Source organism: Castanea sativa, chromosome 1 (genome assembly GCF_040712315.1).
Source record: "Castanea sativa cultivar Marrone di Chiusa Pesio chromosome 1, ASM4071231v1".
Classification (NCBI taxonomy): domain Eukaryota; kingdom Viridiplantae; phylum Streptophyta; class Magnoliopsida; order Fagales; family Fagaceae; genus Castanea; species Castanea sativa.
Genome location: NC_134013.1, coordinates 66,706,922 through 66,733,869, shown reverse-complemented (window position 1 = coordinate 66,733,869; position 26,948 = coordinate 66,706,922). Strand labels below are relative to the sequence as shown.

General features: G+C 35.0%; 4 protein-coding genes across 7 annotated transcripts; 2 read left to right on the top strand and 2 right to left on the bottom strand.

Moving 5' to 3' along the window:
* Nucleotides 1-1,251: 1,251 nt before the first annotated feature.
* Nucleotides 1,252-4,800, top strand: LOC142622278 (high affinity nitrate transporter 2.7). The gene is made up of 2 exons (XM_075795723.1): nucleotides 1,252-2,791; nucleotides 4,293-4,800. The coding sequence occupies exons 1-2, from the start codon at nucleotides 1,635-1,637 to the stop codon at nucleotides 4,534-4,536; spliced, it is 1,401 nt and encodes a 466-aa protein (XP_075651838.1). The 5' UTR covers nucleotides 1,252-1,634; the 3' UTR covers nucleotides 4,537-4,800.
* Nucleotides 4,801-5,053: 253 nt separating this feature from the next.
* On the bottom strand, nucleotides 5,054-11,408 carry LOC142622279 (uncharacterized). 3 transcript variants are annotated; one of them, XR_012841886.1, is made up of 8 exons: nucleotides 11,197-11,408; nucleotides 10,985-11,104; nucleotides 8,755-8,844; nucleotides 8,427-8,653; nucleotides 7,590-7,637; nucleotides 6,685-6,880; nucleotides 5,476-5,596; nucleotides 5,054-5,374 (listed from the first exon to the last, which is right to left on the bottom strand). XR_012841886.1 is itself a non-coding variant. In XM_075795725.1 (7 exons), exons 1-7 carry the CDS (start codon nucleotides 11,288-11,290, stop codon nucleotides 5,583-5,585), a joined length of 789 nt encoding a protein of 262 aa, XP_075651840.1. In that variant the 5' UTR covers nucleotides 11,291-11,408; the 3' UTR covers nucleotides 5,386-5,582. The 3 variants fall into 3 exon arrangements, 2 of the variants coding, with proteins under 2 accessions (XP_075651840.1, XP_075651839.1); XM_075795725.1 differs by lacking the exon at nucleotides 5,054-5,374 and having other exon boundaries at nucleotides 5,386-5,596; XM_075795724.1 differs by lacking the exons at nucleotides 5,054-5,374; nucleotides 5,476-5,596 and adding an exon at nucleotides 5,656-5,983 and having other exon boundaries at nucleotides 11,197-11,406.
* Nucleotides 11,409-18,907: 7,499 nt separating this feature from the next.
* LOC142639078 (chaperone protein dnaJ C76, chloroplastic-like) lies at nucleotides 18,908-21,020 on the top strand. Its single transcript, XM_075813177.1, has 6 exons — nucleotides 18,908-19,117; nucleotides 19,459-19,636; nucleotides 19,769-19,964; nucleotides 20,153-20,259; nucleotides 20,350-20,554; nucleotides 20,688-21,020. The coding sequence occupies exons 1-6, from the start codon at nucleotides 19,026-19,028 to the stop codon at nucleotides 20,828-20,830; spliced, it is 921 nt and encodes a 306-aa protein (XP_075669292.1). The 5' UTR covers nucleotides 18,908-19,025; the 3' UTR covers nucleotides 20,831-21,020.
* On the bottom strand, nucleotides 20,939-25,960 carry LOC142639086 (sirohydrochlorin ferrochelatase, chloroplastic). Of its 2 annotated transcripts, none has more exons than XM_075813189.1 (7): nucleotides 25,840-25,960; nucleotides 23,666-23,852; nucleotides 23,332-23,567; nucleotides 23,092-23,153; nucleotides 22,340-22,450; nucleotides 22,140-22,232; nucleotides 20,939-21,665 (listed from the first exon to the last, which is right to left on the bottom strand). In XM_075813189.1, the coding sequence occupies exons 2-7, from the start codon at nucleotides 23,710-23,712 to the stop codon at nucleotides 21,564-21,566; spliced, it is 651 nt and encodes a 216-aa protein (XP_075669304.1). In that variant the 5' UTR covers nucleotides 23,713-23,852; nucleotides 25,840-25,960; the 3' UTR covers nucleotides 20,939-21,563. The 2 variants fall into 2 exon arrangements, with proteins under 2 accessions (XP_075669304.1, XP_075669311.1); XM_075813196.1 differs by having other exon boundaries at nucleotides 23,666-23,795; nucleotides 25,840-25,954.
* Between the last annotated feature and the right edge of the window lie 988 nt (nucleotides 25,961-26,948).

Genomic DNA, 26,948 nt, shown 5'->3' with positions numbered 1-26,948 from the left:
GAAAACAACAAGGAATATTGTAAACCAACCTGCTCGGACGTAAGCCGAGAGCTGTTCTTATATTGTCTCTTTCTCTTTTTTTCTTTTTCTTTTAGATTACAAAAAAGAGAGTCCCCTTTTCTGTTCTAGGTTTTTCCTTAAATACTCCTCTTTTTGATACTTTGTACACGTGTTGCCCCCACTTCCCCTTAGCCTAGATATTTCTTTTCTCAGTGCCTTTGAATAGTAACCAGAAGTTTCCCTTCCACTGCTCAGGTGTCACTTCCCCATTAATGCGGCCAGGGTGGTAGGTGCAGGGTCTTTAATGTGGAGGTGGCAGCCTTTATCTTTGGTATTTCTCTAACATCGATGCTTCTAGGACATTCAAGGGTTCACTCCCTTTAACCATTGGTCTTGACCGTGTCTTTCCCTAACCTTTACCATGAAGTCCCGGGTTCTCCGGTGTCCGTCCGAAGGGAAATTCATCCTCGGCTGGCTCCTCGGATCCTCGGCGTATGGGCCGACCCGTAGTACTAACAAGTTCTAAACCCAAGAGCAGATCGGCCTTCCTTAGTATGGCCCAAAGGCCCACATCCCCATCAGGGTCTTTTTACTCCCCACAAGTATAATGGAAACTAAGATTTTTCCTTTTAACTTTTCAAATTAAATTTACACCATAAATTCGATTAATCTCATTTCAAAAAAAGATGATTCTTTTTTTATTTTACAAACTCTTTGCAAGTAGTTTAATTTTTTTTAATCACATTTTTAGTATTCTACTTTATGTTCTATCACCAAACCACAATTTTTTTTTCACTTTACAAAGTAAATAAAGTTTAAAATGAAAAAAAAAAAAATCAAAACCTTGCTATACAGGTAGAATATAGGGCAAATTACAATTTACCCACTTATGGTTTGATCAAAATTTATTTGTTTATCTGCAGTTTGAAATTTGACACTTTACTCACTTGAAATTAGCTCAGTTAAATTTTCGTAACCCCACATCTATTAAAAATAAGGTTAAATATGTAATTTTGCTCCACTTTTATGTCTGTTTCCTCCAAAAACATGCACTAAAAACATTTAAAAAAAAATACAAGATCAAATCAGATTAAAAAAAAAAATTTATCAGAATACTTACATCATGAGATTTCAAATAATAGATAAACAACTTAAATTTCGGTCAAACCTCAAATGAATAAAGTTTCAAATTTTAAATCACCTGTAAGCAAAGTTGTAATTTGACCTAGAATATAAAGAGTTGGCAAAGCTTGCTTCTTTTTATTTTTAGTGGACAAAGCATCTTCATTCATAAAGAATACATAAGTGTCTATAATTAAATAAGACTTTGCTGTTTCTACCAAAAAAAGAAAAAAATTACAATTGGCTAACTTAACAGTTGTGAAAAATCTGTCTCTGATATTATTATTGCCTATATATGTCAAGAATTATGGATCACTTGCAGATGGTGCACATACCAAATAATTTCTGAATCGAGTAGGACCTCACTGAGATGAACCTCCATCTCATACTAGTTGCGTATCAAGAAGAAGAAGAAGAAGAAAAAAAAAACTCTATATAGTAGCCACCAATTTTATTCACAACAAGAACATATATTGAATATCCACCTCCAAATCTTTTCTAATTAATCTTCCATGGAATCACAAACAACAAAGCCGCCACCGCCACCTCTTCCTTTCTCATTATTACCAGTAGATGGAAACCAAAAAGCCACCGAATTCCGAGTTTTCTCAATATCCAAACCTCACATGCTAGCTTTCCACCTTGCATGGCTTTCACTCTTTTCATGCTTCTTCTCAACTTTCTCAATCCCACCTCTCCTCCCCATCATCCGCGATGACCTCAAGCTCACCGACGCCGATATAGGCCACGCCGGAATAGCCTCCTTCGTCGGCTCAATCTTCTCTCGCCTCGCCATGGGTCCGGCGTGTGACCTATTTGGCCCACGCATTGCTTCTGCAACACTCTCTCTTCTCACTGCACCTATCATTCTTGCCACAAGTCTAGTCTCATCACCTCAATCCTTCATTCTCATTCGGTTCCTTATAGGTTTCTCCTTAGCAAACTTCGTTGCCAACCAGTTTTGGATGAGCTCCATGTTCTCTACCAACGTTGTTGGCCTTGCTAATGGTGTTGCAGCCGGTTGGGCTAACATGGGTGCTGGTGTAACACAATTAGTCATGCCATTTCTATACAACATACTTATAAAATATTTCAACATAGTACCTTTTACAGCTTGGCGTGTTATTTTTATTGTACCTGCTACATTTCAAGTAATAACAGCTATAATGGTGTTAGTGCATGGCCAGGACTTACCTACCGGTAACTATAAAAAAGTTCGTACTCAGTATACAAAACAAACCCAGAAAGAGAATTTACTCGGGATTCTTTTTCGTGGATTAAGGAATTATAGAGGGTGGATTTTAGCACTAACATATGGGTATTGTTTTGGAGTAGAGTTGACAACTGATAATGTTATAGCACAATATTTCTATGATAGGTTTCATGTGGATCTTCAATTAGCTGGGACTATAGCAGCTAGTTTTGGAATGGCAAATCTATTTTCGAGACCAATAGGAGGAGTGATTTCTGATAAGATGGGGAAGAGGTTTGGGATGAGAGGGAGGTTGTGGGGGTTGTGGGTGGTGCAAACTGTGGCTGGCTTGTTGTGTGTGTTGCTCGGACGAATCAACTCTCTGTGGGGTTCCATTGTTGTGATGTGTGGCTTCTCTATGTTTGTCCAAGCGGCTAGTGGCCTCACGTTTGGCGTGGTTCCTTTTGTTTCCCAAAGGTAAGTTCGTCACCATTAAACTCCATGCTTTTGTAGCCGGTTAAAAATATTTGTGTTTCCCATAGGCCATGACGCATAGAAATAAAAAATATAATATGACAAACAATTTTCACAGCATGCGATTAAAGCTCTATTGTATTTTCATGAACTTATTGCTCATTGTTTTCATTATACATTAATCACAATATTATATCCATAAACTCATTGAAAATATACTGGGACAACTATTGTTTTGGCTACTAATTACGTGACCATGTAGTTTAGCTTATAAGCATATTTTCAAAGTAAAAGAAGAACTTTTTTTAAAGTCTCGCATCTTTTTAGGTATAGTTACACTTTTTTCTTGACTTATAATCAAACAAAGTAAGTCGATGAGAATATGCTTTGAGATTAAATTTTATCTCTTAACAATGATGATGTCAATTTAATTCCTAAAATTTCAAAAACTGTTCCAAGTGAAATATGTAAATTGCATATCTTTCAAACACTTTAATCTAGTATTAATAAAAATATAACTTATTTTAGGTTGAATTACTAGATTTCTAAGAAGAAAAGTGCAGCCAAAATCATGCAGACAAAATCCATATAACTAATGGAAAAAAAAAATTAGTTTTAACACAGTTTATGGACTACATCACTACAATAGTAAGCTGTCTGAATTTGATGCTAACCCAAATAAATCTTAAGAAATATCTTTTTTTTTAGCAAAAAATCTTAGGAAATATCTAGTGAAATAAAAGTAACCAATTCAATTTATCACTGTCTCTTTCGAATACCAAATTCACCGAGCAAATCTATGTCGTTACGTGACAGGTTAAAAAAAAAAATAGACGTGTCGAGTAGGTAGATGACGGCAAGTCATGAGTCATTGTTTCTAACTTTCTATAGGCTCCACTCACGCCCCAATAATGCTGGCTCTATGTATTAGATTTAGATACGGCATTAGAGGACCCATGTCACTTTTTGTTTGTCTATATATGTTTAATGTGAATGAGACTTTTGATTTGTATTAATCATTGCACCTCCTCTTCTTTTCCTTGCTAAATATCATATAGTTAGCTTTGTCGACACAAGAGGTGTCATAGTTATATATAACTGCGTTTGTATTAACGGTTAGAAAATTGTGTTTTGAGTTTAAAATGATAGTAAAAACAAGCTATAAGTTCATTAAAAAAAACAAAAAAACATAAGCTATAAGAAATTGTAGTTGCGTAATAGAGTTTTGAGTTTTAAAAATTCTTTTTTAATCTCTTAAACTCTTAACAAAATGGACTCAATAAATGTACTGGACACTGTTGAAATACCAATTTCAATTATCAAAACACAATAATTTCACTGTTTCATAGTTATAACTGAAACGTATAACATAATTTTAGATAAAATGTGTACGACAGTGTATAAGTGTATAACAATAATTAGCGATCACACAATCATTTGATAATATGTGGTTCTGCACGTCACTAGGAGTCGTATCAAAGTTTGATAATATGTGGTTTTGCAGGTCACTAGGAGTCATAGCAGGGATGACAGGAAGTGGAGGGACTGTGGGGGCAGTGGTGACACAGCTATTATTGTTTTCAGGCTCTAAATTCTCAAAGCAAACTAGCATTTCTCTAATGGGTATGATGATGATCGTGTGTACACTTCCAATCACACTTATTTACTTCCCCCAATGGGGTGGTATGCTCTGTGGTCCGTCCTTTGATCCCGAGAAAGCTAATGAGGATTATCACCTGTTTGAATAATGTTTCGGTAGAGGAGAAAAATCATCAGTATGGGTTTCAATTGTTTAAGCCTACTTCGTTCCTTGATCATCAAGTTGGTAAAGTGGCACAGAATAATTCATTGTTTTAAGCCACTGACAACATTAATGTAATTATGACAAATAAGATTGTCAACTTAAATTGCTTATACAGGAATGAAAGTAGATTCTTAAGACCATAGAATTACTGTCCATTTGAAATGATGTTTACAGTTGATGAAATCGCCAATAGTAATGGAATACTCCCTAACCAAACCATTTCTGTTACTCATGATGCAAATACTCATGTGATAAGGAGATATTCCCTTGTCACATCCCCTACTGTCAGAAAAAACTTTCCTCTAAACTGCTTTGGAGGAAAATTCATCCAATTCACTACAATGATGATTCAAACCATAAGGAGAGGATATTCACTTGTAATAACCAAACCACAACTTCTTCCGGAAAAAGTTTTCCTCCAATCCCAACCCGGAAGCTAAAACTACGAACATGTATTTTTAGTCACATTGCCTCACATTTAGATGGTTTGTAATAAGTTGGTGGAGATTAAACTTTGTCACTTTTGAAATCCAACTTTTATTGTAGGAAGCCATTAAAATCCAACTCTTATTACAGGAAGCCATTAAAATCCCTCTTTTATTACAGGAAGTTGCTCACCCAACTTTTATCCAGAAGCAGGGAGGAAATACAGGTGCCTTGAATAACATGCATGGCGGGCGACGTTTTTTTTTTTTTTAAGGTTTCCACCATGTGTTTTGCTTAAAGCTGCATAGCCTGTGAGTTGGTCTAGCTGCAGCTTTTATATCAAACTTTTTTGTACTCTGTTATGCGGTTTCAAATTTCAATCCAACAAAAATTCTCTTTTATTAAAAGGAAAAAAAAAAGAATCCAACTTTATTAAATAGAAATAGTATAAACTTACCAATGTGAAAATTTTACTTCCATGTCAATTTGGGCATTATGAGCTTCTATTGGAATCAACTGTGAAGAACTTCCATGTCAAGTGAGCCTTTTGAGCTTCTAATGGTATCAACTGTGAAGAACTGTCGATAATATCAAAGTCTAGTACAGAAGGGGTAAAGAAACAGAGAACAAAAACAAGTGTTTAAGAAACAGTAAATTCATAAATTGCGTCATGGCTGATGCAAAGGGTATCATTGATTCATTGGTCCAAAAAGAACCTGTAAACGTGTTTCTAACCCTCTCTCTTCATTTAGAAGCAACTCAACTATGAATTATGCAAGTTGCTACTTCGCTATCACAACTGAATTATCGTATATGCAATGTGCCAAATTATCATTCAGTGTCAGACTCTATAGCAGCTCTTCTCTCAATAAGAATATTGATGCTAGGCTGTATGATGATGACTTCATGAAAAATTGTGGGCTACTCTTGATCTTTGAATAGGAATTCTGGAAGATTCAACACCCCTAGAGAAGGAAACAAATTAGTGAACTTTATTGACAATAATGTCCATCAAATGTCTTCAATTTTCAATGACTTATCATGCACCTAAAGATTTAGCTTTATTCTTACTTCTGAATTCACACACACAGACAAAAGTGAACCATAAGTAAGGAATCAAAACCAACTGCAGTGGAAGGGAAAAAACAAAATATTTCCAGAAAAGTTCATTCAGAGATTGCATCATGGCAAATGCAGAGGATATGGGTGCTACACCTAGAGTTCCTAAATTGAATTCAATCATATGGTCGTATTGACCAATATAATGAAAACAGTATTATGTTTTTCAAGGATAATTAAATTCTACCATGTGGTTCATTGATCCCATATGGTTGAATTTAATTGGAGAACCTAAAGTACAGTATCTAAGTAGTTGTACCTAAGTTTTACTCAAAGGATATCATTGGTACGAATCTTAAGCCCCTAATGCATGTTACAATTCCGGTACAGAGAGTGACCATTGTTTTGCTATCTTTCATTAGAAGTTTCCTACAAGATATTTGCATTTTCCATCTATTAACTTGCCTAAAATGAAAAACAAAAGTCTTCCAAAGATATATAGAAGTAAAGAGAAACAAAGGATGTCTTTCATTCGATGGAACTACCCTGAAGCTACAGATTATTACTTGCGTACAGAAGCAGATAAATTTAACCATAGTTAAATTACCTTTTTTGTTGTTTTCTGAATAATTCTTCAAAGCTCCATTTCTAACAAAAGAAAAAGTACCCTGATAAAAAAATGTTGGCAAAGTCCACCAGCCACCTAGAATTCCAACCAAAGAGATCGTTTCTTCTTTTAGTTCAACTTTAGCAAGGCAGAGAAGCTTATAGTCTTGTACTTCAACCTTTTTGGCATATAATGACTGCAAAGCAAAAGACCACCACCAATTGTTAAATGTAGGTAAAGCAACCTATTTAAGGGCGGTACTTTACTAAGACCTAAATTCAAGACACCCAAATGAGACTTAAGTTGAACCCCCTTATTTTTATCCTGAGCTAATAAATTGTTTGCTCCATCCTATTTTCAATTATTGAATTCCATCGTAAATTGTAATGGACTGGAGTGCATGCAACTGATTGACATGTCAATTTGAATAAGATTCCATGAATGATTGCCCTGGACAAACTGGCGGATGATCAGATTATATGCCAATAGTGACAGGTGAGATATAGGCATGCAATAAATACACAAGTGGCTATAAGAAACCACAGCATGATAAGCGTCGGAAATAGAAAGTTTAGGAAACAAATCATGTGGTAGTATTTTTTTTTTTTTCCCTCTCTTTCCTTATAAGTACATTATGCGGTCGTCTCTCATGGCCAGCTGGGAAATACACTATCATTGATTGGGCATATGAATTGGTGTATTCATTGGTGGAACCAACTACCCTCAATTACGAAGGTGAACTTGCAGTTAAACTAAACAATCACTAGTGTCTAAAAAACCTGTCACTAGGTGCTGTATAATGAACTCCCTAAATAACATTTACCTACCATAAAAACTAAAGATCTTCGCTGTGAGACATGTAATGCAACAAGTATTAAAAGAAATATAATGAAAACAGATCACACCTTAACTTTATACAAGTGAGGTTCTTGGCGCATAGATTGTTGACATAGCTGCAACATGTAAAGTTTGGAGTCAAGAGCTTACAGAGGAATAGTCATTCATAGAATCTATATAGTAGTAATTTTTTATCATTGTATTTGATGCATGTAGGAACAAATAAACAAAGAGCCACTTCTGATATTTCAATCTCATTGCTCAATAAGAGGAGATATTATCATCTATAGCTACCACTCACAACTAAGCTTTGATTTCCAACTAAATTTATAGTGGCCCCCCAAATGAAATAGACCATTGGTCTACTCCAAGTTTGCATATCTATACCAGCCATTAAATTTGCAATTATGGTACTGGTGATGATAACAACAATCATAAGAATAAGGCTTATACATAAAAGTATATCAGCAATAAACGAAAATATACATCCCATGGGACAAGCATATATTGATTCAAAGATATCCTTACATATGATGTTCAACATGATCACATGAGTTATTCAGCTGTTTGAAAATCCACATTTTTTCAACCGAGTTATAGTGTTAAGCACCAGGGGATGGATTTGCCTCACAATAAACTAGTTTGTGCAGGTCATAATGGATTAGACTGAAACTCCCTTATTACTTTCTTTAAGTCTCAATCAATAAATGCAACAAAGTAAAGTAGAATGTGTTGGGAATACATGTGTGGGTGAAGTCTCACATTGAATACTAATGTTAAGGGTGAGTGGTTAATAAAACATAGTTGGGCCCAAACCCATAGGCTTAAGCTTTTGGGTCAAGTGGTTCCCTATATGTAATATCAACTACTCAATTGGGTCTCTCCCCAACAGAATGCATCCTTACCTGATCAACAAAAACATATACTGAGAGAGGACTGGGCTTTGTGCTGAGGAAGAATAAAATAACTTTAATTGCGATTAGTGCAATAGGGTCATCCAAGTTCGTCAAAACAGTAAGAAAGAAAAAAACCGGCAGCCAGAATTTCTTGGCATACATCCAGAGTGGTTGTGGATCTTCTTCGTCATCAGAATCATCCAAGAAGTGGTGATCATCTAGTAAAATATCATGACCTGGATAGTTGACAATTTGAGATTTAAAGCATGGACTTTACATAAAGGTACTTTAAATCACACAAAAACTCCCACAATACTAACTGACATATTTTGCTCACCATCCATAGCATAAGCAATATGAGGCCAAAAACTTTTTGATCCAAGTACAATGGACACACCAAAAATGCTTCCAATACTTAATTTACTCCCTGAAGAATCTCATCACGAAAACCATATTAAAAATAGCATTGGTTGCATATTAAACAAATAACATAACGAGGCATACATTGCATTAGTAAGGACATAATAAGCTTAAAAATTTTCAACTTCAACATAAGTTTATAAGCAAAGTAGAAGTCCCATAAAGTAATTATATTACATCTCTTAATGGTATAGCATTTCTACACTAGATTTACATAATAGCACCAAACTAAAGTGGGTAGTTTTGTGTGTGTTTTTGTGTGGGGGAGAGGGGTGGAGGGGAGGGTAGCAGTGTGGGGGAAGATTTTGACGAAAGATAATCTTATAAAGAGAAGAATCACACCAGTAGACTGGTCCTGTTCATGTAGGTGTAGTGGGGAGTCAATGGATAATTTGTTACTTCATTGTGATTTTGCCTTTTCATTGTGGGGCTATGTATTTTATCTCTTTGGAGTCAATTGAGTGATGCCACATAGAGTATTTGATTTACTGGTTGGGTGGAGGAATTGGTTTGGTAAATGCTTGTCTGCTATGTGGAATTTAGCTCCTTTGTGTTTGTTGTGGCTTTTGTTGCATGAGCGGAATTCTCATACCATCAAAAATATGGAACATTCGTAGGGGAGTTGAGGCTTTCAGTTCTTAGATTGCTCAGTGAATGGTCCACTACCCTAGGTTTTAGCGCCAGTGATTTTATCAATGACTTTGCTGATCTGATATCCTTTATTTGTAATTCTTAAGATACAATTCTTTAGACCAGTGTTGTTAAAAGCGCTGAGGGCACTTAAGCGCAAAGGCCTCCTAGAGCCTAGGCGCGAAGCGCAAAGTGCAAGCGCAAGCGCACGCCTGATCGATGTGAAGCACACATTTTTTTAAAAAAATTTAATAAATTATAAAAAAATTATTAATGATCAATATAACAATCAGGTGATCAATTAATCATATAAATTACAATAAAACATTTTATATAATTTATATAACATTTATATAATTCTATTGTGCTTTACAAAATATATGCAATCATGATATTTGATGATCATGATTACAAAACATGGTTGAATCAAAATAGAAGTATAGAACCAAGAAGGCAAAGGCTAAAAAGTAATAGAATGATAAGTAATGTTATCTTTGTGAGTGTCTGATTTAGTGTTTGTTTGTGTGGTTGTGGTTAAAAGTTCAAAAATATCTAAAGAGATAGGCTTAGGTGTATGGTAGCACACCACACTATTAATTTTTATATATTAAATCAATGGCTTATATCAAACATATTTAGATCTAATGGCTAAAAATCAAATCAGGATTTTTTTTTCAAATTTTTTTTTTTACAAAAAGCTCAAAAAAGCGCGCTTAAAGCACGCTTTTGTGAGGGCGCTTTGCTTTAAAGGGAAAAAGCCCCAAGGACTCTGCGCTTTGCACTTAAGCGCGCTTTTAACAACACTATTTTAGACTATCTTGCACTTTGTATTGTTAATGAAATAGTTTGTTTTTTTGGAATGTAATCTTTTACTTATCAGAAAAAGTAACAGCACCACACTAAATGGATGGACTAACAATAAAACCACATGACTATCTCATATTGTAAAACCATTTACTTTAAAAGAAACTCCCTTCCCAGATAATGAGCTCTAGCTCAATTGGCACCTTCTCCTCTTGCAAGAGTTTGGTGGAGGGTGAGGTCGAGCATTCGAAACCCATTGGGTGTGTGTAACTTACCAAATAGTTATATGCTAAGTAATTCTTTCAAGTAGGCGCAGACTATATCACATTTCATTGGAAAAAAAGGAAATCAAACTTATATACTCAATAGAATGAAACAGAATACTCTAGCATAAGTTACAAGTTCTATTACCACGGCACAAACGCAAGCATTATCTAACAGCACAAAAATAAAAGCTAAACATGATGGGAACTATATCATACCAAAAAAGCATCACCTTTCAGATTGTAAACATGGTAATTTCAACTAAAAAAAACTTAAATTAGCAACACACCCATGTTTAAGCTCAATTTCAAACATCTACATAACGTAGCGAATTGTTATTTATGCAAAGCCTAAGCCTTCAAAACGAAAAACCCAGATACAGAACCTCAAGATTTTGCATTAATAAAACAAATTAACATCTAAACAGGACCACAGTAAGAGTTTCTTACCTGAAAAGCAGAAATATTTTCTTTGTGTATATAATTTAGATTGAAATGTTGAGGCATAGTTGCGAAGAACAGGTTCAAGGCCCTTTATTGACATCTTCAAAGGCTCAAATTTGGCATAGACTATACAAGCAATATGGCACATAAAGAATATAAGAAAAAAAAAAATTCAAACTTTTGTTTGTGAAAACTCAAACACAGAGAGAGGGGCTTACAGAACTTTCTAGAATGAGAGATTGGTGGAGAAGAGGAGGTTATTGCAGTGAGAGATTGTCTTATTGGATGAAGAAATTTGATTGTGTGCGCCATTTTTTCACTGTCTTATAATTGTGATCATCATTTCTGCCCCTGAAGACTAAAGTTGAACTCAAAAGCACGGAAATGGATCTTTCGGACCATGGAAGCGAATCTACCTACCTTAAGCGAAACTTGGGAACCGCCGTCGTTTTGTCTTTTCTCAAAATCCCATAAAAACTTTTTTTTTTAAATTTTTTTAATTTTAGGTTATAATTTTTTTGGCCTTTTCCTAAAATCCCATAAAAACTAAGGAGTTGTACTAAAAGTGTCAAAGAATTATTTTTTCTGAGTAGTCTAGTGAACGTGAGCCTAGGCGTGGCGTTTTAGTCCTGTCAGATCTTAGGAAAATTGTTCTTCATTTTAGAACACATGGCCTAGTCATCATCCTCAGCAGTCACATCCTCAGCAGTCACTGATACCATTACCACTTCTTGTGATCTTTCCCTTAGAAAATCTACTGCAAATAGATTAGAGTATCTATATGAAATATCCCATATTCCTGAAGATAGTAAAATACCTATTACAGACTTTCCCATTGTAAATCCCTATACTGTGTTTGATAAACCCCAAAAAACCTTCAAAAAATCCATAAAAAAATTTCTAGGTCCTTCCCAACCCTCTAGTGTCAAAGAGTATGTCCAAGCTTCAAAATTTGACCAATTTAGTATTCCAGCCAATGAGAAAGAAAATTTTATCACTCTTGCTCTTCCCAGAGAGTTTGTAATTCCATGGCAAAGACAAGGTTATACTCACCTCCATTTTGGTGCAGTAAGACTTGCACTCACCTTTCATGGCAGAAAAGGACTCCCTATAGCTTCTAGAATTGCTCTCCTTGATTCTAGATTTATGGAATATCACAATGCAAATTGGTAGTACTCCAAACTACACTAAATGCAAGGAATCTTTGTCACCCTTTTTCCCAATTTCAATATGTCTCTCAGAGATCCTCACATATGTGATGCTCTTAAAGTTCAAGTTCAGACAAGAGCCTCTCAAGTACCGTATACTTTTGCCGCCACACTTCACTACCAACTTGCTTACGTACCCGTAACCATGCTTTTGATGTAGCCATACCAGAGTTTGCCCAGTCCAATGATGCTCTTTTGATCCAAGTTGATCCAGGCATGACGCCTACGTGCACATTTGTTCCAAGACAATTGGATAAAGAACAGATGAAAAAACTTTTTCCAGAAAAATGGCTTACAAAGTATGAGATTCTCCATCAGGTATCTCAGCCAATCCAGTCCCACACTCCTTTTTTCATCAAAAACCAAAATGGTGAAGTTGAAGTCAGATTTATAACAACCACACCAGAAAAAGAAGAAGTGACAGTCTTTCCAATGTACTATGCTCCATCATGCTTATGAAGGTCTTGATGGTCTTCGCATCAAAGCATTTCAAGAAAATGGAAAACCTGTCTATGAAGGAAAATCACCCACAGGCCATATATGGTGGGATGTTTGTGATTGTGAAGAATGCAGAGAAGAAGAAATATTCGAAGAAGATAAGAAAAGAAGAAAGAAGAAGTCTTCCCAACAGATTCTCAAAGAAAGATATGAAGCAGGAGACCCAGAAGTTGACCTCCTTGGAGAACCCTCAGGAAGGTTTGATTACAATGTCCTTACCCCGCATCCAAAACAAAAAATTCCATCCTTTTCCCCATGCAAAGAAAGTCATGATCAAAACCAACAAAATCGAAAACCACCTTTAATCCCATATTACCGTAAAGTCCTTCCCCAAATACAAAAATGTCATCCTAAACCTCCTTACCAAACCCACACACAAAAACCCTTACCTTGTTATATGTTTGACCATGCATCACCCTCATACTCACAAAATTTACCTCCCTTAGAAAGTTTTGACCACCCACAAGCCAATCTAAAACATGTTTGGAAGATAAAAAACCCTGTTGGAACCAAGTCAGAGGGAAGTAAAAAACAGTCTCATCCCGAAGTACCCTTAATCGGGCAAAAAGGCAAAATGCCGTAGCAGAATCAAGTCCTTTCAAAAATTCTTGACAACCAACAAAAGTTGACCGAAGTGGTATCCAATACCTTTTCATCCTCAAATTCCCTCATTGAAGATTTGAAGAAGAAGATAATGTCAATTGAACAAGAATTGGAGACAATTGTTTCTACAATAAAGGATTTGTCTATATCCTTTCCCCTCATTGGCCAAAAAGAAAAAGAAAAAAAGCAGTTGTTGATGCAACTCCAGTCTTTGGAGAACTCACAGAAAGCAGCTACTCAAGCTCTTCCAATGCAAGTTTACATGCCATATCAACCTCGTCAATCACTGTATAAAGATCTGTCCATACCAGTACCCTCACCATTTTCCCCAGTTTCCCCATACCAAAACCTCCAACCATTAAACATGACACATCTAGCTCAAAACCCTTTTAAACCATGTGGACTCTTTCCCAACATACCAAACCCAACACTACTACCTCAACTAGAACCCAGACTTGAACCTCCAACCAAACCACAAAATGAACCTCCTCCTATAAAAAAAGACAAAGAACCATTATACCAACCCCCAGATCCAACCATTGGTGCTTCCTCCAGACCCCTAGATATGAACCTGTTAGACATAAACACTGACCCTCCAAACCCGATATCATCATTCCTCAGAACTTTAACTCTTCAAGAACCAACAGAACCCTTTGTTCTTCCAGTTATTGATGAAGCAGATCTAGACTTGTCTGATCTTGACTTAGATGAAGTCTTCATGACTGAGCCAAAAGTAGAAGAAGAAGATGATGTCCTTCGTCCTAAACAACCTCCACCTCCACCACCACCAATATTTCCTACACCACCTGTCATCCCTGATCACCATACAAGATTAACCTACTCATCAACCACATATTCAAAACACCTGTTCACCCTTGATAACAGTCCTCCTTCCAAATGGCATGATGAAATTTTCAACATGTATTCATGGTGTACAGCTGAACTTCAAGCCCCAAACAATACAGTTGCCCAGATAATTGCCAAATTTGTAGCAAGACTCACAGGTAGACTGAGACAATGGTGGATTAACCTTGGAGAATACAGCAAAGACAAGCAGTTCGCAGTAACACACTCGAGGATTTTTTCACGATCCTCCATAATGAATTTCTTGGTTCATTAGCCCATTACACCGAAGTAGCCAGAGATGAGTTCCTATTGATGAAATGTCAGTTCTTTTGAAAGAAAAGATTTGGAGAAACACTTTGACAGAATGTCAAGCAGATATTATGCCTTTAATGGCATGGATGATGTCAATTCCAAGCACACTTTCTTGAATTCTTTTCCAGAACCACTTGGTGATGAAACTCTTCGCATGATGAATCTTCAAAAAATCACCTTGCAGCAAGCCTCTCTTGGAGAAATCTATCAGCATGTCCTTATTGCTTTGGAAAAACTATGCAATCAAAGAAAGTTTCTTTCGGAGATTGACAAGATCCATAGCAAGCTCAAAGACAATTGCAAAAGAAAAGATTTGCAGATTAAGTGTTATGATAAGAATTGTTCTTGTCCAACCAAGAGAAGAGATCATAACAAAAAGTATTCTTGGAAGAAGAAGTATTCTCATCCAAAGAAGAAGTTTTTCAGAAAAAAGAAATGGAAGTTTCTCAGAAGAAAGCAATTCAAAGGAAAAAATTCAAAAGTCTGTTTTGTATGCAGAAAGCCTAGTCATTTTGCAAAAAATTGTCCAAAGAAAGCAAAAGCAGCAAAGCTTTTGGAGCACGCCCAGATTCATGCAGATGATACCCCATTTTCAGATGTGGAATCCCTCTTTTCACTTGATGATGATTATTCTCCCCAAGCCTTGGCAGTCGTAGCCTATTCATCCTCAGAAGACGAACCAGATTCAAGCATTACAGATGATTCAGATCCAGAAATCCAAACCATATACACATCTCAGCCTCTTATAGCCCCAATAATTGGTCCCACACCAATAGCCCAAGTTCACATCCTCCTTGATACATATTCCAGACCCATCCCAGTGATAGCCTTGTTTGATACAGGAGCAGCAGCAACAATCCTTCACCCTAAGATTTTACTAGAAGATTTTTGGTTACCTCATCATCAGATGTTCAGAGCAGCCAATGGAGAAACATTTTTTATCACCCAGAAAAGTAAACACGTTCACATTAGAATATTTCCAACCCTTACCATTAAACACCAAGTCCTCGGATCCCCTCTCACAGGCAGAGACCTCCTTATAGGATTTGACCTCCTTCACCAGATACATAGCCTCAGATGGTCTTCAAAAGGCCTCTTGCATAAACAACACCTTCTCACATGGACCCAGGTACCACATTTGTTTTCACTAAACCCCTTTGATTCCTTGAAAGCCCACATCATCAATGAATGCTGTGCAGCCACCCACTCAGAATTCCTTCTCAAAAACACAAACCCACTATGGAAAAACCCAGCCTTTTTCATAACCCTTCCCTTAAAAAAGAATGAAGATGTTTGCCTATAAAAAGGCCCTTTGTATCATTAGTTTAGCAGAGTGAAGCGAGAACAGAAAAGAGAGAGTGAATAAGAGTAAGAAAAATTAGAGAGTCAGCTAGCTTGTGTAATATTTTACAGTCTATGTCTTCCAGTCCTGTAAAAAACTTGTTCAACATAATACTATCTATCAGTTTGTTGTATCTTGTTCTGTGTTCTATCCCATATTCTGCAGTTATTTTCTATAGTATTTTAGCAATATATGTCATTAATAAGCTTCCATGATCTTCTTACACCCTCCTATGTTCGTCTTGTAGTTGTCTCGTCTTTATCCACATTTCATCCTTTCCATTTCTTCTCCCGTAGCTTCCTAAGTTCATGAAATAATTTAGTTTTGGAGTTTTGTTGTTCTTTGTATTTTAGTCTCCTTCGTCCTTTAGTCTTTTACATTTGGTTTCGTCTCCTTTCACTTACTTCTTCGTCCACTTCTCCCTATATGTGGTATCAGAGCCATCTTTTCCAAATACAACCTTTCACTGTAAACTAGCAGTTTTATGTTGCCTACCCTGCACTCAACATCCATATACATACAATCTTTTCCAAAAACTGGTAAAGCCTCAGAATCAGTTTCTCTCTCCTTTGATTAGTACACTTGGATTATTGTCCTGATTAGTATGCTCTGTAATTAACAGTTGCCACTTACTGTGGATCCTCTGTGATAATCACAGAGGATCCACATTAAGTGGAGATGTTAACCCCACAAAAGCTAGCCATAGAGGTATGAATCCAGAACACTTGTCCCTAGCCAAGCAGGAGTTAGCTACCTTTCTTTCAGAAAACCTCATTGAACCCACAACTTCTCCATTGGCTGCTCTGAAACTTCTAAGTTTTGAGACTTTGGGACCTGCTTTTAAATTGTTCGACCAACTTTCAAATGCTTAACATTACAATGATGTTAATAGAGTTGTAGATGAATCAAGTTGTTTATAAACAACTCATATTTAAATGAATAAGAAACTCTTTTTGTTTGTTTTTTAACAAGTTAAGTTTTAGTTTTAGTTTTAAGTTTGTTTATCAAAAAAAAGTTGAACCAAAGCAAAAAAAAAATTAAAAATATTGTTCGTAAACAAACTTGTGAATAAGTGAACTCGATAAAAATAAATAAAAAATAAAAAAAGTTAAACCTAAAATTGTTTATGGCTTAGCAGTAAATTTGATATAGGCTTGAAAAATGAATTCATACCTTACTAAACATTTAATTAATTGGGAGTTTGGAGTTTGGACCATTCTTCCAAACCAAATACGCTTGATAATATGATTAATGTGAGCTTAATTAAGGGTGTGAATTATAAGTCTTCATAAATAAATTATCAATTTAAAATCAAGTCTAAATTTAGATGATGTAAGCAATATTTAATCCCTTTTTTCAAGTGTTAAAGCCAAATGTTTTGCAAATACAATTTTAAATGTGAAAAACATGATTTGAAAACATGATTTATTTTATAAAAAAAAAACTAATTAATTAAGTCCCCAAATATTCAAAATAATATCAATATAAATAATAATTATTATTAAAATAATATTTCCAAGGGAAAAATTATTTAAAAAATTGTACTGAAATGTCTAATGAGATGCTTTTTTTTATTTTAATTTATATAACCTTTTTAGATGTATAATAGAAAAATAGAAAATAATTAGATATTATATATTAATAAGTTTAAAATCTTAAAATTCATAATTTTATTTTTTTAAAATTATTTAACTTATTTTAGGAGAGAGAAAAAATAGGATAATTAAAAAAAAAAAAATATATATATATATATATATATGTATGTGTAAAAAATAAAAAATAAAAAGAAGAAGAAAAAAAAAACAAAGATAGAACCATATTTTATCAAATAGGAGAGATAGACCAAATAAGAATAAAGGCAAGTGGGTGGAGTTGTTTTTGTTCATCAATATTTTTATGATGAGTTAACAATGTCATCGTAGCTATCTATATTTGTTTCTAATTATAGGAACCTACTCAATCAAAACTGATGGATCAAAGATCCAATATGTTCTACCAAAAAACTAATTTTTGTTTTTTCTGGGATAGTTCATGTGATAGGTTCAATGAACTTGAAAAACGTGCCATAAATTCAGATGAGTTAACAATGTCATCGTAGCTATCTATATTTGTTTCTAATTATAGGAACCTACTCAATCAAAACTAATGGATCAAGATCAAATATGTTCTACCAAAAAACTAATTTTTGTTTCTTCTGGGATAGTTCAGGTGATAGGTTCAATGAACTTGAAAGACATGCCATAAATTCAGATGTTCTAGAATCCGTCCATTATGCTATGGATTCATGGGGGGTTTTTAAGTCATCTCATGAACAAAGAGTAGATTAGTTTAACAAAGTTGAGAGACTAATTATTTAATAAAAAAATAATAATAATAACTTTTCTGCAAACCAACTAACTTCCTATGGCTATGTGAAGGGCCAAAAATAACTTCGCCACATAAATAATGAGCCTTCAACCATTGTAATACCATAGAACTTCCTTAGTTCTATGGTCAAGCATAGAACTTCCTTAGTTCCTTTTAAAACAAGTATATAATAAAGTATAAAGCATGTTCCCCTTTAGATTGAAAAAAAAAATGTAAAAATCAAATAATATTGTTTTAATATATGGTGGTAGATTTAGTACCCGTTTGGATACTGATGAAAAAGCTAGATTTAGTACCCGTTTGGATACTGATGAAAAAGCCAGCGTTTTGGCCTTCTTCTTTTTTTAGAAGCGTGTTTCAGCTTTTCAGTGAGTTCCGTACACTGTTTATAGGACCCACAAACTTCTTTTTTCAGCAAAACTTTCATTAAAAATGGGTTCCACAGCACTATTTATATATTTAAAAATTATTTTGCTACAATATTTTCAGTTTTTAGTTTTTAGCAAAATAAGTATTATCCAATCACACCTCTAAAAGCTACGCAGTCAGTTAGGATTATCCATTATCCAACTAGCCTGTCTTAAGAATTATCCATTATCCAAAAGCTACGCAGTGATTTTGCTATTTCTTCAAACGGCGTCGTTGAAGTGGCACGGATTCTTAAAGTGGGTCCCGGACCTTTTGTCTGCTGATATGGGAAGATCTAATTGCTCATTCGATCAAAAAGAGGAAAAAGACGTCAAGAAAATATCTTCAATTTCCAAAATGCATGGAAAAATATCTATGAAGAGGTTCAAATTAGGCTGAATGTAGCTTCCGAGGACTAAAAACTTTTGGCAACTCACAGAACCCAAAAAAATCATCAAGAAATATGTCAGTCTCTGTAGGTTCAATTTGCCAGATTTCAGTGCCAATAGCTTCCAAAGTGCAAGGCCATTTTGATACAAGCAAGTCCATGCCAAGGTAATCTATTATATATAATGAAATCCTTATGTGTAATACTAATTTTATAGAACCCTTTGGTAAGTGTTAAAGTATCTCACAAATTGGAGTTTATGTTATGGTGAAGAGTGTTTTGGTTGTGGAATAAGAAGCTTTTCTTAGACAAAACTTGGAAATTTTTCTATTGGCATGTTGATATTGAACAAATTATGGCATGTTGATATTGAACAAATGAACAAACCCCACCTCCAAAAATATAAAAAGAAAAAGAAAAGAAACAATTGATTTTAATTTGGTTCCCATCTCTCTCTTGGGCTCTTTATAAGGTGTCAGTAACACTTCCTATTTAATGGTTTTGAAAGATGGAGACAGAAAAGCACTGTAATCAGATGTTATAACAAAAGGGCAGAAGGGAGAGTAAGAGCAGAGAAGAATTACTATGATTTGCTTGGAATTTCTGTTAAATCAAATGCACAAGAAATCAAAGAAGCTTACAGGAAGTTGCAAAAGAAGTATCACCCAGATATTGCAGGCCAAGAGGTCAGTTTATTTCAAAAAAAATTTCTCATTCTCTAGTCTAGACTCTAAATAGATCATAGAACCATAGTGGCAAATTCCCAATTTTTGTTGAAAGAATTAATAATCTGCTTTCAAACCCATATCTTCAAATAGGGTCATGAGTATACTCTAATGCTGAATGAGGCCTATAAGGTGCTGATGAAAGAGGATCTGAGGAGGCAGTATGATGCTTCCATTGGTCATATGAGAGTACGAAATGGGACAACAACCTACTCCGGCTTAGCTTATAGCGCATGGAAAGGGCCCTTGAGACCCCAAGCTCTCTTTGTGGATGAGAATGCATGCATAGGTCATTTCCCTACACAAAATTCTGCTTCTTTTTTTTTTCTATTATTACTATCCAATCAAGAATTTTTTTTCTACGTTTCTCTTCACCACAGAAGTTTTGATAGGCAACTAGTGATAAGGTATTATAAGGCATAGTTAGGCAGTATACAGCAAGCCATTATTCTACCTGTGCAATTGGATTTTTGACAGGGTGTGGACAATGTGCGCAACATGCATGTAACACATTCGTAATGGATGAAGCACTTGCATGTGCAAGAGTCAAAGTTCAATATGGAGATGATGAACAAAAGATTGAGGTAAAGAACCTTTTATATCATGATCTAAATTCTGTGGGTTAAACCCATTACATTGAGTAGACAACTAACAGGTGACTCGGAAACTTACAGGTTTCAGTTGAATCATGCCCTGTGAACTGCATCCATTGGGTGGATAGGGAGGAATTGCCAGCACTTGAGTTCCTGATTCAGCCCCAGCCAAAGGAAGGGTATGGCATATATGGAGGAGGCTGGGAAAGACCTGCAAATGTTTTCATGGCAGCTAAGTCCTTCACCAAGCAGCTGAAACAGCAGGATGCCATGGAACACCATCAAAGTAATCATAATAACTTTACCACAATACCTGTCTCATTGGATGCATTACAATTCATTGCAAAAGTAAACAATACAATTGCTTTATTATCTTTTGAGTTTACCATGTTTTGAACTAATTGGGCTCAAACTTGCAGCTCGAGCAACAAGAGAAGAAGAAACCCCAGCTCAGGCTGAGGCTCGAGCTAATGCCAGCAGGAAATTAAAGGAGGAGAGGTTGTCAAGAATTTGGAATTGGATGATAGAAATTTTCAGCTCAAACATGTTGAGCAGAGACTAGAATGTGCAAAGCTAGGAACATGATATTTGATTATATAATCCCCAGAAGAAGCCTTTAGATGTCAATCATAGATAATGTAACAACTACATAGGGTTTCAACACAAGATGTACAGTGACTTAATTGAGATTCACATAAGGCGCTGATTACAGCTTACATTTATTTTAAAATAAAATTGAATATTTTTAGATCTATCATTATGGTGACATTACTTCAATAACAGCTTCTATGTAGTGTCATTGCACATTAAATAATAAATAAAATTAACAAGACTTGTCTACATGAGTTCCATCCAGATCAGCACCACTAACACAACTTTCATTTGAGCTAAAAAATTAAGCAAATAGATTTCATGTCTAACACCACCAAATTCTCCCATGGTGGTTTAAGATGTCTTCACAAAAGAATCACAACAACATTGAAACATTTCTTTCCATTTGGTCTCACCGGAGTGTACCAAACTCAGCACAAACATCAGATCACATTACTTTTGAGGAACTGCAGATTGGAAAAACTGGATGCAACATGTCTTTGGTCTTCCTTTGACAGCAGGCAACATCCATGCATATAAGGCTTGATAAAAACTTCCATTTACCTTATAGTGCATCCTTTAAATTCATGGCCACAACACAATTGCGTAAACCATATATATTCAATTGCACGATGCTTGCATCAGATTTCACAGTGAAATAGCCTCTTACAGTAAGACATTTCCATAATATGTAAATTTCTAAATTAATAAAGCCTGCACTTGCTTGTACCAGCACAAGCTGCACACTCATCAGCATCTCCTGCTACATGGCTTAAACAGTGCTTGATCCTATCATTAACAACATCCTGCAATATTTGACCATCAGAGTTAAGAAGGATACATATGCCTCTCCATCTAAATATTAGTAAAATCTTAAAGCAGGGGTTACTCGGTTACTCCAGATTGGCCCCAAAAGGGTTCTAGTTTTAATTTAATAAATCAAGAGTATTATGTAACGGTACTGCTTGTGAAGAAAGGGAAAAGCATGTTAAATGTACATAGGTGGCTGGAGTGGCCAAGAGACTTGTAGCTCAATGGCATTTCACAGATCTCTCCATGGGGAGAACTTGAGTTCAAATCACCCCACCCCCACAAAGAGCAATAATGAGGAACATTTTGCAAAATATAAATGGTGTGAAGATTAAAAAACTAGCAAACACGATAAAATTAGAGCACATAGCCCAATCATAAAGCTAAGCATAATTTAAACTTTTGGCAAAGCTTTAGAGACATTCATTCGGATGTTGGCCCAATAGAAGGTAAAAGATAAAATTTTATACCACAAGTAGATCATGCAGACCAAGAGGTGCAGTAATGATATAAGACACATCAGGGTGTTCTTTTGCAGCTTCAGCAGCTAAGGAAGGAATATCCTGTAAAGTAACACAACGCATTTTTATTAAAAAAAAAAATCTAGTCACCAATTCTGTACAGTAGTATATCTATAATCAAGGCACCAGAGGAAAGTAAGCTAAGGTACCTGATGCCAGTGTCGTCCAGGGAAGAGAAAAAATGGGCTTACAATCACACGATCTGCACCTTGTTGAACGCAAGAAACAAATGCATCTCTTATTGATGGTTCTGCCAACTCCTACTCATATCAAAGATATTTGAATAAATGAGAAGCCATTCACACAGAAATAAAACCATGACAAAAGCAACATAGTATGATGTCCGCCCAAAAAGGCAAGAAAACCAAGCAGTAGCGCTAGATGCACTAAAAACTAACATAAATCATAAAGGCAGTACTGATCAACCTGCTCTGTGATGATAAGAGTTATTATACAAACAGAAGAGAAATAAAAAGGTTAACTTAGAATCCATTTAAATCAGACTGAGTCTATATCTAGCTGACAAAGAGCAAATTGGCTATCAAATGAGAAATGCTTATGACAGTGAAATTGTAGGCGAACCCAATGTTTACTTATACAACAACAACAAATTCTTAGTCCAAAATTTTTGGGGGTCAACTATGGATCCTCAATAGATTAATCATGAGAAGCCTCAGTTTACTTATGACAAACCTCAATTATAAAAGGAATCAATGAATGCATACAACATAGTGTTCAACAAAAACAACAACATAGTTTTAGTCCCAAAACTATGGGGTCAGATTTGGATCCCCACAGACAGGATCCATTCATGAAAAGTGACTAAACTTTAACTAACACTGGCAGAGTTGAGTAACTACGTAATGTTCAAACAGCTAAAATCAGCAAGAACAACAATTACCATATGAGCAGGCTCTACAATTGGGTACCCAGTTTTCTCTCTAAACATGGCCACAAAGTCATCTGAAAATTCATATAAAGGAAAAACAATAAGCTCGTCAACGATAAAATAAGCTAAACACACTTTCATTTTTCTAAGATAAATAAGTTAAGCCAAACATTCAAACTCTCTATAAAAATAAAAACTCGAAAAATCAAAAATACCAAAACTTCGAGGAACTAAGTTTAGAGCTTACTCAACTCAGCATGAGATTTGATTCCTTGCGCCGCGAACCATGGTCGACAATGATCACGCCATCTCTATCACCAAGCACATGTGGAATTCTTCTGATTTCACCATTTCCATTGCTTAAACATAGCTTTCTTCTAAACAAATATTTGCTTTCTGAGGGACCTCTAGGCAGTTCTAGGAACTTAGGTGGTGTCCACTTAAAGGGAGTTCTAGTTCTAGTTTTAGTTTTTTCACTTACAAAGGACCTTCGATTGCATTGCATCCAAACCAAAAGCAAATGAGAAACTTTTTGTTGCTTAAATAAAGAGATCGACAAGAAAGACGAGTAGGAATAGAAATATACCTTGTAATGGTAATGTGAGGAAGGATGGACAAGGACTCCATTGACATCTAGATTGTTATGTGAAGATTCTGTGCTTTGTTGGCCTCTCTTTATCTTCCCCTGTATTATACTTTGTGTTCTCTAAGGAATTCTGTCAAACATATAAGTGGAGAGCCAAAACCACTTTGGATGATTAGAGTTTCTGAAACTGCATCATACACATAAAGGAGCAGTGGATTTTATATTAGTTTTTAACGTGCAATGGAATTCAATTTTGGAGTTTTTGAGGACTAAACAAAGCCAAAGGACACCATTCAAGCAGCATTCACAATACTGAAGTTTGTTTTTCCATTTCAAAATCTGTCCATTATGTCAATTTCATGGTTCAAATCTTATTTTCAGAATCTAATAGCAAATAGACTGACACGTCCTATTACTCGTATCAGATCAAAGACAGTAAGATCCTACTTTTCATTAAAAAAAATAAAAACATTGGTGATGACATTGTATGTTGAATAACCAATATAATTATGACATTCTCCACAAGAACAAAGTTTTGCTTCAATTTAGTGTAATTTTTATAACCTACATCACCACATTTATACTAAAGAAAGTGATATATTATATTTTGCAACACAATTCAGCCAGAAGTTCAGGAAGTGATTAATTAGCAAAACAACTATCATTTTATGACAAAACATTATTAAAGAAAGAGGTAAGCAAACCAAAGAATCTGGCCGTGCAGCAACAAGACCCAACATATTGAACCTAGAGGGTAGCCACCCAACAATACAGTTTCATTTTCAAGTGAGAATCAAATCTCCAAGTAGCTAATTTTAAGGTGACAATCTAGAAAAAATAAACACTAAATAGGAATGTTTTTTCACACTTTTAGAACAGTATTAGATATATTCACCTCTCTTTATCAATGTTAATTGTATTCAAGTCACATAATTAACTCACAGTTGCTATTACTTGATGCAATGTTTGTAAAAAATTTCATTTCAATAATTCCAACCATCCAACCAAAATATTCTAATACCTCTCTTTTCTACATAATTTTTCACAGCAAACCAAATGTTGTGGTAATAAATAACTTAAACCCAACAACCAAATCATATCAAAAAGTAGTTCAACACACAAAAACACATAGCTGCGACGGAGACTACAGATTTGGTAATAACAGGTTGGAGCTTCTTTAAATCAGGGTGCTCTATTTTTCTTTGATTTGGGTCGGGTCGGGTCAAGTCTTCTATTCACAGCATGGGAATTGTACGGAGATGGGGTTTTTTTTTTTTTGAAAATTTGGAGAAATGTTGCTGCCATTGGACCTTTTTTTAAGCCCAACTAAGTGTTGGTCCAAGTGAATAGAGTTTGTTAAGAAAATTTTAACCACATCGGCATCATTAAATACTGCAATGCATGTCAATGATGTCATATATACCATCCTATCCTCTTTCTCGATGTATTTTATCCATTTGTGATATCCGTAGTTCACTTTTATGTCAGTATAACATTACAAATTTAGACTTCATCATTTGGAAAAATTAAATTATGTGTATAATTTCTAACTTAATGGTCTGAGAAATCAATCCTAGCACAAGATGACACCGAAAAGGAAACAAAGAGAAAATTATTCATACTGATAAGCTGAGTTGTTAAATTTAGTAATTATTTTTAAAAGAACATGTTATAAGTGTTTGGAATCAATATTTACAGAAGCAATACACAGAACATAATAAGCAAAGAATTTTGAACTTATTTAATAAAACCATCCAAAAAGGATTTGTCTCTAGTTACACCCCTGGATTAGGAGAGTAGGTTCTTAGTAATAAGTAATAACTGATAAATGGGGTAGATTTTTTTTTTATCGAGGTATTCAGTTCTATCCAGTAAGAATAGTTTTCAAAATTAACCCACCAAAATAAAAGCAAATTGAATGGTAATAGCTACAGATTTTTTCACAAGGTCCCAACACCCATATTCTATAGATAGAGATATGAAATCAATTGCTTTGAAATAAATAAAACTAATGAAAGAGAAAAGAGGAAACAAAACAAACCACGAGCAACGCAAATAGAGAGATATGCAATCAACGACCATTTGAAATAAAAACAAAAATACTTATTCAAATGGGTTTCTCAGAAGGAAAAAAAAAAAGTGAGTGAAATTTAGGGTTTGGTTTTGATCCTAACCTTCACTGGAGAGTAAACTCAACTGACGGACAAAGAGCAAGCAAGAGAGAAGAAGCGGCAGTAATTTCTTAGAAAGAGCGCAAGTCACACACCTGAGGATTGAGAGAAGATGATTTTTTTTGAGATGTCGCCCCTGGGATTTGAGAGAACGGGAGAGGGAAAATCAAAATTTGTTTTGTTTTGGGTTATATATGCAAACTGGCCTTATCGGTAACCCGTATTCACTAAAATTGAACAGACTGGCAACGGCCCGGTATTTTCATGCCTGGATCCGCCCCACGGGCCCGGATCTTGCCAGTTTAATAAACGGGTTTTTTTATGCAAGCCCAAACCTGTCCTGCCCGGCCCTGTGGGCCCATTTAGCCCTACCAAATTTGGGCTCAATTCATGGCCCAAATCGTGGCCCAATCAAAAAAAAATTGAATTGAAGCTCAAATTCATTTTTGCCTAAATTCAAGCCCTATGACGTGCATATTCAAGCCTAGATAGCGTAGCCCAATTGCCAAATCAATCCAAATCATAGGCTATTAATCATAAATCAATAAATTACATGTTAATTATAAATCCATAAATCAATAAACCATAACTAATATCATAAATCAATGTAAATCACCTCTTAGTTATAAATCTATAAATCAATAAATCATAACTAATATCATAAACCAATATAAATCACCTGTTAATTATAAATCAATAAGTCAATAAATCATAGCTAAGATTAAAAATCAATAAATCACCTAACTAAGATAACCAACTAATCATAAATCAATAAATCATAGCTAAAATCACCTACTAAAAATAAAAATAAAATAAATCCAACAAATTCAAAAAATAAGTATCACAAGTCCAAGAAATTGAAAAGCTACAAAATAAATCCCACGAGTGACAAGCTTAGAATAATTATAAATCAGCAAATTAATCCAAGAAGTCTAAGATATTAAAAAGGCTACTAAATTAATACAAAAGTCTAATCCTCCACAACTGTGACACAACTATCATCCTATGTATTAGGCTCTCCATAGTTGAAGTGTACAATCTCCAGACATAGGTGAAGATACAACAACAATAAAGTAAAAAATGGAATAAACTTCATCAAATTTTAACTAAAA